Genomic DNA, 14,342 nt, shown 5'->3' on the forward strand with positions numbered 1-14,342 from the left:
CATGTTGAAGTATGAGTTCTTCCAGTAAATTATATAATCCTAAAATCTCTACTACATATAATGACACAATTTTTCTAATACTAACCCTTGAAATACAGTCTGCACTAAAATTTAGACACTTAATCATATTCCAAGTCTAAAGCCAAATGATCTTTTCCACGTGTATATTGATCCCTGTACTAATCAATTTCTCGTGGTCAGGCAGGATTAACGTTTTTGGAGAATTCTACTAAATATCAACATGAAAACTGTCTTGCAAGAAAAGAGCCAATAAGTCTAATTTCAAACTAACAAACATTGACAGCAACCCTTTGAACATTCCCTCACCTTGAAAGATTATGTCAAATTGTGAACTAATTAAGCAGTAACTAACCAGTTCCTAATTGGGTCTTTGCTCTCAGAATGTCTTAGGTCATTCACAACAGGTCTCTTCTGGATTCTCTAGTGTGTAGCATTGTAGCTGAGACTTTCCTTCACTGGGATCATAAAATTATGTCTTTTGCTCAGCTGTTCATTTTCATGGAGTTTGGAGGAAGTCAGTATCTTTCAGCATAGTGCTTGTCTGACAGATTGAGCCAAACATCACCAATAGGTTTGAAAGTTAGTTGTAAGGTTAGCAGATGGATACGGAGGCAGCACAATCATGCTAGTTTTTTTGTTTTTTTTTTTTTTTTTTAAGGAAACTGAGCTAACAGAAAGCCATAAGAGTCTGTGGAGGAAGATTCAAGGTCATCCTAACCTGTTGTGACCCATCAGTTGAAATCATGTTAAGCTACCCAGTATGAAAAGTTAAAAGCTTCTCTGTCAGTTTGATTTGTTATTAGAATGTGGAATGGCTGGAGGAAAACACATTTCTGTTGATGAGCGTAGCATTTCATTCTCTGCGCATTAGGGAATTTGTGTTTACAGAAATTGCCAGGAAAGTTAATGCTTTAGCATGTCATATATGTTTTGTGACATCGGAGAGGAAAGTTTCATGGAGGGTAAGATACATATTTTGAAAAATAAAATACTATAGCAAAAAAAAAAAAAAATTCTTCAGTCATCAGCAAAATAACTCCACTGGTACTGAGTGTTTTCATGATTATTTGTCTTAGGCTAAATCCAACCCTTGATATTTTGGGTCCCTACCACGCAATCTGAATTTTTTGTTTGGGGCTTTATGATCCTTTTGTTTCTTCATTGTGCAATGGTCAGCCAACATACTGCAGTATCATCAAAAAGCAGGGGAGTCATCGTCGTACAAACAGGTTGTGGATAGGTTTGTTAATAACACAGGAAGCTTGCTGCCTGGTGTCTGAAGTCAGATCTTGTGTAAGAAAGTCCTTTGACAATGTGGGCAGCAAAATATCTACTTGCTATCTACTTGTATTTGTTTCTGTTCAAGACCCTTCTAAAGAAAATTACTGAAGTTGTTAATCTGTGATATAAAGAGTACTTTGTATATAAAATCATGAAGTACTACAAATTTAGGATAAATTCTGCTGTCACTCAGCCTCTACTAAATCTAAGTTTGAATAACAATCTCTTAGCGCTAGGGTGGAAATCTGTTTCCCATTGCAGTTCTGTTGTAGAATGAAGATCTGTAAAGCATACTTACCAATCAAAAATCACATTACATTGACAGAAGATTTTAAGTCAACCAAAGCTAAGGTCTGACACAGATGAGGAAAAAAAAAAGCTATGTTCAGATAGCTTCAACTGCAAAGGTACATTTGGGAACTGGCATTCTTATGTTATAGAGCCCTTGGTTTTGGAGGAGAAGCTGAGGTATTTGAAGATTTTTTTTTTTTCTCTTGCATAATGAGGAAACGTCATATCCTGCATCTAATAAATTGTTATTGATAGCAGTAGGAAATGTGCAAGCAGAAACAGCACAGAGTAAGTAGGTGGAATTAAATTACAGATTAACTGACTGGTCAGTTTCTTTCACTTCTAATACTAAGGGGTTTTGTTATTATTATTTTATTTTATTTTTTTGCAGATTACTGTTTTAAATCTGGATGGCCAACATCTCTTCAAAATTTCAAACCTGGAAAAATTGGAGCACTTGAGATGGGCATCATTTAGCAACAACAATCTCACGCAAATAGAAGGACTGGACTCTTGTCTCAACCTTGAGGAACTCACTTTAGATGAAAACTGTATTTCAACACTGGATGGTACTATATTTACCGTGGTAGTGGTAATTCAGGCTGTTAAGCCAGGTCTCAGTAGAAATGTTTCTTTACAGCAAAATATAGAGGCTATGATTTATTTGCTGGCAACTGTGTGAGTTTTTCAAATATTGAAAAATCTGATCTTAAGTTTCTGAGTGTATCTTTTACAGAACTGAAGTAAGGGTGGGAGGCAGAGCAGTTACGTTGCAGCAAAAGAATTTTCTTTTTCTTTTAATTAAACATAAATATGCCATTAGATCTAATGATTAATAATCTGGTTATAGTTGGACCTACTAGCATAACCTTTGTCACTTATAATGTGTTTTACCATCTGTATCAGACCTTTTTCTATTACAGCTCACTTTACACTAAGTGCATTTTGTTTATTTTTTGAGGAATTTCAAAGCTCACCAAACTTACAAGACTTAGTGTAAATAATAACCATCTTACCAGCCTCGAAATACATGTGTTTGAAAATCTGTGTCATCTTCATTATGTTTCCGTTGAGAACAACAGGATCACATCTTTAGTTGGTTTAAAGAAAACCTGCTCCCTAATAGAACTATACATAAGCAATAACTGTGTTTCTACCAACCAAGAGATGTATCATTTAAAGGTAAATATAGATTTACTGTTTCAGAGATGATTTATTCATTCATTTATTTTAGCATATTATAAGTACAGTCTTCCGCCACTTGGAACTGGCAAAGTTTTACTTCGAAACATAGCTGAATCTGAAGTGATAAAAAAAATAAAAATAATAATAAAAAAAACCAATACTCTAACCTCTTTTGATTGATTATACTTACTCCTGAAAAGGAGGTACTAAACCTTCTGGCTGGACTGGGCTCAAAATTTTCTACAGTTAAACATCACTTACACTGCATAGGCTTTAAGGCTTGAAAAACATGGAATAATTCTACAACTCATGTCAGATAACAACAAACCACACCTGCAGCAGTTCCAGTTCTTCTCAACTAACATATGCATGACAAACTTTGTTGGCTGGATTCTGACACTTAGTAATGGGAGACTGAGGCCCTGGTTCTTATTTATGTTCAGACTCTTAAAACTTTGTGAAATCACAAAGGCTTTTTTAGGGAATAGTTTTCACTTACTTTGAGGGCTTTATTTGTGCCTTAAGTGATGCCAAGTGCTTTTCATCTAAATGAAAATATCTGGGTTCTATTAAGTGGTTTCTTGGTGTTTCATGCAGATGACAGCTGAAGAAATAGCTGAAAATGGGGGTTGGGGGAGAGAGGTGAGAATGAATAGCTGAAAAAATAGCCTGAAAGCACGTATATATGGACATTATAAAGTGATACTAATAAATGGGTGTTTTTTCTTTTCTCAGGGTTTGACTAACCTGATAATTTTGGACATTAGTGGAAATGCAATAGTCTGGAAACAAGATAACTACCGACTATTTGTATTATTCCATCTTCCCTCTCTAAAAGCTTTAGATGGTATCAGAATAGTAAGTTATTCTGTATGTCGATTATTACTACAATTTTTGGGTCTTGATTTATAGAAGAACAATTTTAACAAATAATTGAATTTATGAATATCATGTGTGTAATCCTTTAATGTGCTTAATAATACTCCATTTTCTTTCTGTCTCTTTTAAAATCATTTTGGGATAGAAATTGCTTCCTCCCTCTCCCCTCTTTTTCTTTTTTTTGTAAAAGTTCCAACCACAATAGTGTCCTGGCACATTGCTAGAGTTCTGGGGACTTTAAGTGTAACTGTGGAGCATCAGCATTTCTAACACTTACGAAATCAGTATGTATTATTTACAAATCTTCTTTATGGACTAACTGAGAGAACACAGACTGTCTCCATTAATCTGTTGCACAAGGGAAAATGTTAGCCAGGTCATGAAGACTAAATAACACTTTTTAAGTTACTTTGATTTTAAGCATTTTTAAATCATTGATTATCCTCTGTGCTAAAATGTGTCTTGCCTATATTACTATAATAGTTCTAGATCTGTCTTAATATAGCAGAAATCAATTGAAATGCATTTAACAGGAGCCAACAGAAGGAGAAAGTGCAAGAGATTTGTTTGGAGGCAAACTCACTTCTGATATGATTGCAGACAGACTGGGTCATTCAGACTTCACAGAAATGCGAGAATTAAATTGGGCAACCTCTAATATTAGGTACATTTTTTGTTGTTGTTTTGTTTGCAGAAATGCATTATCTGTTAAAAGTATCATCTAATATGGTATTATCTGTGGTTAGAATGTGAAAATCTGAAGTTAGGACTTACATTTAGCAAATGCGCCTGATAATTCTGTACTGTTTGGAGGCTGAATTATCTCGACTTACCCATAAAATGAGTGTTTTTTTCATCACAAACAGTTACTGTCTAGAGTTTTACTGAAGAAATATTCTTTCCCTAGACGTTTCTACTTCTCATTTAGGGAGTGGTACTGCTTGTATGCAGTTTGACAGAAAATGTCTAGGAGAGGTAGAATACTGACTCTAGACAGAGAGTATCAAGAGAAGAAATGTTGTTTGATCAAAACCCATCTGCTCTGATTCCTTTCAGAATAACTTCAGTCAAAGTGAAAACAGACACGTATACATGTTCAGTGCTGCTTCTCCAGTCTTCTGATTTTTTAAAAAGCTGCTTGTCCATTGTAGATATAAAAGCATTCAGAGCAAGAATGGGCTGGGATTGGTTGCATTAATTGCATTCTTAACAGAGCACTAGTATATATTCATAGTAGGATGGTCACGGTTTTACAGCAAAGTATTTTACACAGCCCTAGTCCCACTAAGTTGCAGCTATCATCCCTGATAATAATCTTTAGGAAAGTATTTCTATGGGTTGTGTCCACATATTTATTGTCTTAGAGATATACTTAGATTTTCATCTTTCCCAGTATCTTAAATCTGTCAGTGAAAGTCCTGCACTTCACATAACGTGAAGTCATTTATCATGGCACAGTCCACAGTCTTCATGTGTCGATGTTAAATAGCCTAGAAGACTTTCAACAACAGTGGAACCACAATGTCAGGAATATCAGTGTCAATATTCTGGAGGAATTGAGAAGGATCTTGCTCATGAGATTGCATATTCTTTAAATTTTAATGTTAGTTTCATCAGACTGTTTTAAGATGCGAGGACAGATGCAAATATTTAAACACTATTGTCAGAATTATTTTCAAGAACATTAATTCCATCAAAGCTTCTGTAAAAGGTTGTAGAGCAATTCTATCTAAAAGGCACACATCGACTGTGTGCCTTTTAGGGTATTAAAATTGCCAACCTTGATTTTTCTTGAAGTGATTTATCAAAAGCTCAATTATGAATTCCCTAAAATCACTTGAGGAATGTCTCTCTGACCAGTAGAGTATCCTGCTTCTACTATTAACTAGGAAGAAGCAACATGAAAGCAGGCTTTGACTCAGCTGAGGTGCGCAGTTAGAATCTGGGTGGTGCTTTGGCAAGCCTCATGCTAAGTGGAGAACAGAATACTCCATCTGAGCAATGGCAGTTCCAGCACTACCAGAAAGCGGTGAAAACAGCCTAGGAGGTGTGGAGCTGGTATTCCAGCAATGAGCTGTACAAGCAAACAGAGCAGATTGTTGCAAGTCCTTGCCTTTGATGTCAGAATCAAGCCAATTTTTTATTACTGGAAAAAGAACTCTGAATTTGTTGTGAGGCTTTCATTAGGGCGCATCTTTCATAGGAGCTCGTTGCGTTTCTTAACAAAAAGACAATATGTTTAGGATCTCATGCAACATATGTTGTTTATAGCTTATCTTTCTGTTATGTGTATTCTAAATTTCTGATTATATCCTTTCCTTGATTCAGAGCCATAGAGCTGGTGCCAGCAGATCAGTTTAGAAACGTCTACAGTGTAAATTTACAGAACAATAATCTCACATCTTTCAGTGGTTTAATCTTCCTTCCTAATGTCAAGGTGAGTTCATGACAGTCTTTTCTCTTTTTAGTAATAATATTAATAATAAATAAACTAATTTCCTGTGATTGAAAATGTATCTTTAATCACTAATATGCTGCTTGTGTTTGTGTAACAACAGTAGTCAATCAGCACGAAGCTGATTGCAACTACTACTGCAATTTTACAATATAGTTGCAGTAAACTAATTCAAAAAATCAATGAACTGCACTAGATTTTTTTAAACGCTGCAGGTTGACCAATCATGTTCCTAAAATACAATGAAATTTCTGCATCAGAAAAATGTAATTGGCAGTTCTGCTAATGAGTTAGCAGAGAAGCATTCATTTGATCTACTGTGTTTCCTTTGTAAGGTATTATGTCTGAACTACAATCAGATTGAATCGATACTGCCTGGACAGAAGTTTCCAAATCAGGTAACAAATAGGCAGCACCTGCACCGAAGGGTGGCCTCTAGTGGGTATGGACAGCAAGAACTTGCCAAAGAAAGAAGGTACCACTAGCTTTTAAAATATATTTGTATCTCTCTTTTACTCCATTGAGGAGGAAAGAGGTCTCTTCGGAGTCAATAGCTTCAGATCTGCTGTTTTTGTTTGTTTTTCTGTTGTTTGTTTTATTCATTTTGCACGTGTGTCATGTTTGATATAATCTTGTTGGTTTTGCTTTCCTAAATTTCCACAACTTGTTAGGCTAGTTCTTCATCAAAATAACAATACCAGGCTTTTGCTCCCCATTCTTTGAATCTTGCTACATAGACACTTGTGAACATGTTGAAGTTTATTCACCTTCCTTACAAAAAATTTAATTTTAAGTAAGAGAACCATCTACCTTTCTCTGGCTGCTCATTTGATCAGGGGCAGTGTGGACATGCATGTCTGATCAGATTTATCATTGATGTTCTGTGTTTGTGTTCTTTAGATAAAATTATACAACATTAAACTACAAAATTTTATCAGTATAAGAAATATTTTGAGGTAGTATTTCAGTCACTTGAGCCTGATCTGTGAAAATAAAGCTGCCTTGCGCTGTCTAGTATTCTGATAGCAGTCACAACCACTTATTAGAATCAATGAGGTCAGCCAGTTCCAGCTACAGTACTTTTGTGACCCAAAAGAAGGCTTTTGTGTATTCAGCCAACCTTCTTTTGCAGCGTTGTCTAGTCATTTATTCGGCCATTAAATCTCCTTTCCTTCACTCATTTCGTAAATGAGGTTCTTTTATCCATCTTCTGAAGGAGATGGTCATACTTACTTCTTCTTCTTGCCATCAACTGTAGGTCAGCTTGTGTCCTAAAGAGCATTTTCAAATTACTTTTCAGTTTGCATTTCTCATCTGTATACTCTTTCAGGATTAAAATTTCTGAAATCTGTCAGGATCCATTTACTTTCTTCTGCATGGATAAGGCAAGACCCATAATCAAAGTCAGTTTTATCGTATCAGACAAGTCTTGTAAGGCACTATGCAGAGTTCCATCTATCCTTTGGTCAAGTTTTATGAAAGTAACAGAACATCAGAGAATCCTGGAAAACCTAGCAGTTGTGTGCATGCTTCTCAAGAGCTCACCCAGCTCTTGTCTTTATTCTTTGCATGTTCACAACATCTGTGGTGTAGGAAAATATGAATTGGTTTCAGATTTTCTGTGGGAAATGGACATGGGCAGAAGCATACGTAGATATAGGTTATTTGGGCTTCCCTCATAGTGTGCTCGCTTTGCACGTCTGCTTCCTTGTGAGAGATGAATGTTCGTTACGTAGACTGGGGACTCAAAAAGGGCTTGCAATTGTTCAATAAATGTAATAAATGTAGGAATGCCCTTCTTGTCAACAGAAGGGTTTCTGATTTTTTTTTTTTTTTTTTGGTCGGTTGGTTTTGTTTACTTGCTTATACCAATACCTTCTAGCTTTCTCCCCTTTTCCTTTTTAAATATTGATAACTTTTAGCTTTTGTACAGGCTGCTGAACAGGCTGCTTGGTTCATAAGTTAGTGCAAGTCAACTTAAATAGTCTGTAATGTTTCTCAGCCAGCTTTCTCAAATGTGACTTACTCAGAGTCACTGACTTAACCATGTTAGATTCTAGCTCAATAGCTGCTACTTAACATCCTTGAAATCAATACTGAAATTGAAATTATTTCATTATTACTGTATTATATCAATGACATTGCCCCTTTTTTTTCCCCATAGCTGTAGCACAGAAGTACTTAGTGGACACCTATGCTTTGTTTCAGGTTTATTGATAGTTCTGCTATCTTCAGCTAACAATGATCCAACACCATGGTCAGGTTTGCTTTTGTAATTGATACACCTATAAACTTCGTTGTTGTGTGTAATGCTACAAGCCATTGATATCCCATTAAGTGCATTTGCTCTTTTCATCACTTTTTAACATATTCTTACTTCTCGCTGTCAATTATTTTCCTATTTATTATAGCTGCTTTTAATTTCCCACTACGTGGATACTGGCTTCTTAATGACAGTTGCATTCTTTCTCAGTTGTGGGACATTCTAGGAACAAAGATGTTTTTAAGCTTTCCCCAGTTGACATTTGACAGTTTCCCCATTGACATTTTCTCCACAAGTTGAATTAGCTCTTTTTTTTTTTTTTTTGTGGTTTTGTGAGACAAACTTGTGTAGAAGATGAAACATATGTATTACGTATTAACATATGTTAAACACAAATTAATTTTACATACAAACATGCAGTTGGGATATCAGTTTGTAGTATATGAATATAATCAAGTCATGATCATTAGCTGCTCAGTGATCACCAATATTTAGTGTTTTTATGAAAATTGAGGTTGCTAAACACATTGTGTAATTAGCTGGGTTGCGACGAAGTAACAAAGCTAAAATTGAAACCTTTTTTACCCTTCTCTTTCTCAGTTTAACAACTCATGCTACCTAATTACAGGTCAGATGTAACTGAAATGGAGCTTTTACAAGCAAATTGGTGGAACCGTGCATGTTATTTTGCCCTACTGTCATCCAGCTGTTGTGCGAATACACCAAATAGTTGTCATAAATATTTTCCTAAATTAAGCAGCAGTTTACAGCTGTTTTCTTTTCATGTCCTCGGGTTTCTCTGAGCAAAAGCAATTTTTGTATTTGTTTGATTTCCATAGTCTGGATCCAGAAAACTTGACCTAGCGTATGCAGTAATTCTAACTCCAAGTAGTAGATTTTTCATTTCTCATCAGTTTTTTTTTCCTGTATATGGGTGTAATTCTTACAAAACCTGTTTTAGTGATTAGTGAAAGTGGAGTCATCCATTTATATTTTTTGTAATTGTTTTTTCTTTTGGGAAATGCTGAAGTTTTTTTGTTCAAGGGATATTGTGGTGTTAACACTCTTGTTTACTTTATTGGTTTAGGGATGCAAGATTTGGAGAAGACCTGCCTCCAATAATGCAGAGTTTGGAAGTTCTTCATCTGGGTCATAATGGAATTACTGACATGGCCCAGCTGCAGCTTAGCAGGCTAAAAAACTTGAAGCTTCTGTATTTGCAGGGTAGGTGATAATATCTTTTTCTGTACATTCATTCAAGCATATGACAGTACTTCCCTTATGCCCAGTCTTCATCCTGTGTCTTGGATTTGTGGGAGATGGTCTTCTCCGGTCATGACCCCAGTAACAATGATGCTGTAGCTTTAATTCTCGCCCTGGTTCCAAGATCCTTTAGCTATTGAACAGTGAAATTCTTCCATAGTGCACCAGTGTGTCACGCTTATCTTTTACATGTTTGTCAGATTATAGCCAGCAAGAAGTTCCACCTTAAGAAATTTCCTCCTTGCTATAAGCAATAGTGAACATAATGATTTACATCTCAAGATGCCCAGATTTGAATGAGGAAGTTGATTTGCTTTAAATAGATGTGGCCCACAGACAGAAGAAATCAAATACACTGTCTTCTAGTGTCACTGAAGTGGTCCAAAACAAAAAAATAAGTAGTGCAGAAAGTTTGAGCTGCTTTTGCTTATGGTGATTTTTTGCTAGAAAGGACTCCAAATCCATTAGAGACAACTCCATGCATTTACTCTTGGTATGTTAGGAAATTACATCAGCCGCATTAAAGGACTTGAAGGTCTCCAGTTTCTGCAGGAGTTGGTGCTGGACCATAACCGCATTAAAACAATTTCACAGGACTCCTTTGCTGGACAGAGTAGTCTTTTGGCTCTTTATCTAAAGCAAAACCAAATACGAGAACTGAAGAGTTTACAACCCTTGGTAAAATTACAGGAACTCTTTCTGGACTTCAACAGAATTAAGGTACAGTTTATTTTTTTAATGCTGTAGATTCAGTGGACTAAATGTCCACTTTTTGAGACAAATTCCCATTGTCCTCTGTGGATTTGCCTCAGTAAAATTACCTGTGTTTTCCCTAAAATATATACACCAGCTGCAAGATTTCTGAGAATTGTTGATGTGTGTTGCATTTTTTTTTATTGTTTATTTTAAGTTTTGTTTTGTTTTGTTTAACTTTTGGACAGGAGTTATCTGAACTAGAAAAACTTCAAGTTATTCCCAGTCTCAAGGTGCTCTCAGTACGTGGAAATCCAGTGAGTATGTTAGTTTGCATTGTTACATAAACCAGGTATGTTTTTCACTTCATACACAGTATTTACTCTTTTATAATAATTGAGACTATTAAGAATTTCCCCATAGGCAGCACGTTCTGCTATTACTGTTTTAAGGTTGAAAGCTTCATAGCATGCATGATGACATTGCCTCACTGTGCGTGTCTCAGTGCCCTGCTGTAATCAGAAGGCGCTTATTCTTCAGCATACTGTTCTTCATAGTGCTGCAAGATAAATTTAAAATGCATGTGTTTGCATGAGTGTATTGCAGTGATGGGCTGTCCTTTCAATATTCCAATACAGGCCAGATCTGTGAAGAAAGATCAAAGAACGTTAAAGGATCTCTGAAATACTTGATTTTATTTTTAAAATGGCTCAATAGCAATCTTTTTTGTTGTTTTGCACAGCACTCCTTGAAAAAGTCCTGAAGGGAAGTTTGAGGTTTCTTTCTTTCCAGACATGCTACTATTTTTCAGTGTAGAATTTGTTGGTTTACCTTCTTTCTCTCTGATGGCAAACTACTAGAACATGGTAAAGAAGACTGTAGCCTTTCTGATTTTATGAATGCAGAATATGGTACAGAAGACAGATGTACTTTCACACAGTGAAAAAGGCTTTATTTCTGAAGTGCAATTCAGTGGGGGCAAATATATAAAGTTTGTATTATCTCAGCTTTATGTATTGATGTATCTTAGCACTGCTGAGCTTTAAAGTAGCATTAAATGTAAATGAAAACAATATATATATTTCATTGTTAGTTTGAGAACAAATATGGCTTTCTAAATTTCAGTTAAAAATATAGCTCATAGGGCTTGTTTTCGTAAATGGACCCTTGAAGGTTGGCCTGAAAGCCCAAGTTCTAAATGCTTCTTATGTTTGTTTGGTTTTTTTTTTTGTTTTTTTTTTTTTAACTGTAATTCTGCAGTTTATGGTATAAAACAACAGCTAGAAGCACGTAGAAGAGAGAAGATAGGCATGTTGGATAGGCATGGTGTAGTCATGGACTCTATTTGCAGTGATTGACTCAAAAGAATATTTTCACACTTAGGACATTTTTCAAACTAACTTTCAAAGTCTTATACAGAGTAGTAAATTAATTGGTTTCTGAAATGGATGGTGAAATGGCAGGAGCATGTCGAGCAAACTGAATGTCACCCACTAATGGCCAGAATAGCGATTCCTTTCGGGAAATTGCTGTTCTGGAGTTTACTTCTTTAAAATTGCAGGTCTAGACTTCCCCCTTAAGGGGATGAAGATGGTAGTCTCAACTCTTCCCCATACAACATGGCATTAAGGAGATGTATGTCTCAAGTGTATTAGTAAGTGTCAGTATCTGCTGCTATGGTCCACACTTGAGGTGTTATATAATCTTTCCTTTTCAATAACATTTTATATTAAAATAGAAAAATATTGCTCGTGCTTTCTGCCTCCAGCACAGCCTGCATCTCAGCACTTGGCCTTCTGTAAGGCCAAGTTTCCTAGTCACTTCTCTACAGGGAGCACAGCACGTTTGAATTCTCATATGTGCTGAGAGCCATGAGAAGCTGCTGGGGTCCAGGCTAACACGATGACAAAGGTATAAATATTCCCACAGAGTGCCACTTTGTCAGTACAGTCATTCATGGGCACTTAAAGTTGAAAACCATTGCTCAAGATGTACAGTCATTTATGCCCAGCTTGGATTACGTTTCTAGGAGAGAAGGGGTATAAGGTTTAGTTCAGACATTTAGTAGTGTGGCTGAGATACTATCATCTTTTTGGACAAGGAGCCAGTTTTGGGTTTAATTTATATTTTCTTTATACAGGTTTCTCTCAAGAAGAACTATCGTTCGCTGCTTGTGATTCGACTGCCAGCACTACAAGTGCTTGATGGAACAGCAGTAAATGCAGAAGAGAGGTTGAAAGCTGACTATCAGTGCCTAGAACAAGTATAGCAAATATTATTTAAACTCCAAAGACAATATTAATGTCACCTATAGTGGGTGCCTAATGTGATTATCATAACATTAAAATAGATTTCTTTCTACATTTCTTCAGAGAACCTCTCTCAGATTTTGTAAAGTCAGGAAAAAGAAAAGACATACCTGCTCCCTTTCTTCATCAGCAAATTTAGTGAGCGTACGAACATTTAGCAGGTTCTTTTCTGTCATCTGGACAGGAAGATGTCTACAATTTGGGTGTTGTGCTACCTTCATTGAGTGGCCTGTGATAGGACTGCAATACAAACCAAACATTTGAAAGCTGTACAAGACCTGTTAGAGTCTTAGGCTCATCTCCCTATAGATATACAGGACACCATTGATTTTATGGGCCAGAAATGTAAATTTTACCCCCGGTAGTAAATTGTATTTATCCTGAGGTTCTATGCTTCAGCAAATTCACTCATTTTTCTAACCAGGTTCACCCTCAGTTCATACATGCAGTTAGACAACTTTTGGATGGTCTAGACCACAGGTGGAATGAGGCCATGGGGAGAAATTCATTTTGTAACTTCAGGCTTGATGAACCTTATACAAAGGTTAAGCAGAAGCAGTGCCAATGTCATTCAGATATGTCTATGGTAAACAAGAACATACGTATTCATAAGTATTTGTGATTTCATAGGGTATCTGCATTTGATACATTTTTGTAAGTTTCAGTGAAAGCCAATTCTCTTAACTCATAATGTTATTATGTAATGCAGTATCAGGAATGCTGTATGAAGGTTTTAAACTACAGTTTCAAGGTGCAGTAGTCACTTGTAACTTCTATCTATTTTTTCTTGGTAAATAAGATTCTTGCCACAGTTTATTACAGTTTTTCTTCTTGGTGATAGTTGAGAATAGTTATGAATGTAAGCATATTTTGATAATGCAATGTCATATCTAGTCTTGAAAGAGTCCATCTTGTACCATCTGCATCCATTGGAAATACTTTGGCACAGATAGTATTCTTCACTTGTTCCTTTGCCTATAAGCCTGTTGTTTTGTGTTAGCTCTCCCTGTCCTCCTCATGGAAGTGCACGTACTCCATCTTTGTGTTTCAGTCCTGCATATCACCGTGCTTACTGAGCGTGAGGTCATCTCCTAATGTCTTGAAATGCAATTGTATACCTTGAGCTGACTAGTGTTACCATTAATCAGTATGCCTTTTTCATTGCCGTATTTGTGGCGTTGAGAAGGGGCTCCCGGGACCAGCTACCTTGTTATTCTCCTGCAGACCCTGCCCTGAAATTCTCACTGACCATGGAACCAGAATAAAGCCTGACAACAGTTCTGCATCTGCTTTGACCATTGTCTGTCACACAGACCAAATTTATTGCTCATTATTTTCTTGTGCTCATCCATCTGTCAGTCTGTCTGCATTCATTGGGTGTGCCTTATCTCATTTTACAATGTAAACTCACTGGAACAGAGATTTTTTGTAGGATTCACTATTAGGTTTTCTAAATACAATAATAACTATAACAACAGCAAAGAGTCAGAGAGAAGGCTAGCTCAGCACGTGTCTCCTACAAACAGAAGGTTCATTGTCTCTGTGGTTCTCTTTATCACTAGGACTCCACTCACTGAAAGAGTTTGTTGTCACCACAGCAGACCTGTGTTTTCTATATCACAGCATGAAACTTCTCTAGAGATTTGTTTGATGAACAGAATTCTTTCCTTGCAGCTCAAAAGACTGCAGTATTCACTTTAGC

At 36.3% G+C, this 14,342-nt stretch overlaps 1 protein-coding gene across 1 annotated transcript in view; it reads left to right on the forward strand.

Moving 5' to 3' along the window:
* Positions 1 to 14,342, forward strand: part of LRRC9 (leucine rich repeat containing 9) — a gene marked incomplete at both ends in the record, with an annotated part of 46,896 nt that overhangs the window by 27,326 nt on the left and 5,228 nt on the right. The window contains 10 exons of the mRNA XM_082762775.1: positions 1,985 to 2,162; positions 2,555 to 2,775; positions 3,514 to 3,636; positions 4,191 to 4,321; positions 5,986 to 6,094; positions 6,448 to 6,587; positions 9,463 to 9,599; positions 10,141 to 10,358; positions 10,580 to 10,648; positions 12,472 to 12,564. Coding sequence (XP_082618901.1) covers positions 1,985 to 2,162; positions 2,555 to 2,775; positions 3,514 to 3,636; positions 4,191 to 4,321; positions 5,986 to 6,094; positions 6,448 to 6,587; positions 9,463 to 9,599; positions 10,141 to 10,358; positions 10,580 to 10,648; positions 12,472 to 12,564 — 1,419 coding nt within the window. The remainder of the gene's footprint in view (positions 1 to 1,984; positions 2,163 to 2,554; positions 2,776 to 3,513; positions 3,637 to 4,190; positions 4,322 to 5,985; positions 6,095 to 6,447; positions 6,588 to 9,462; positions 9,600 to 10,140; positions 10,359 to 10,579; positions 10,649 to 12,471; positions 12,565 to 14,342) is intronic.

This window comes from Aythya marila, assembly GCF_965140915.1.
Source record: "Aythya marila genome assembly, chromosome: 5".
NCBI lineage: Eukaryota > Metazoa > Chordata > Aves > Anseriformes > Anatidae > Aythya > Aythya marila.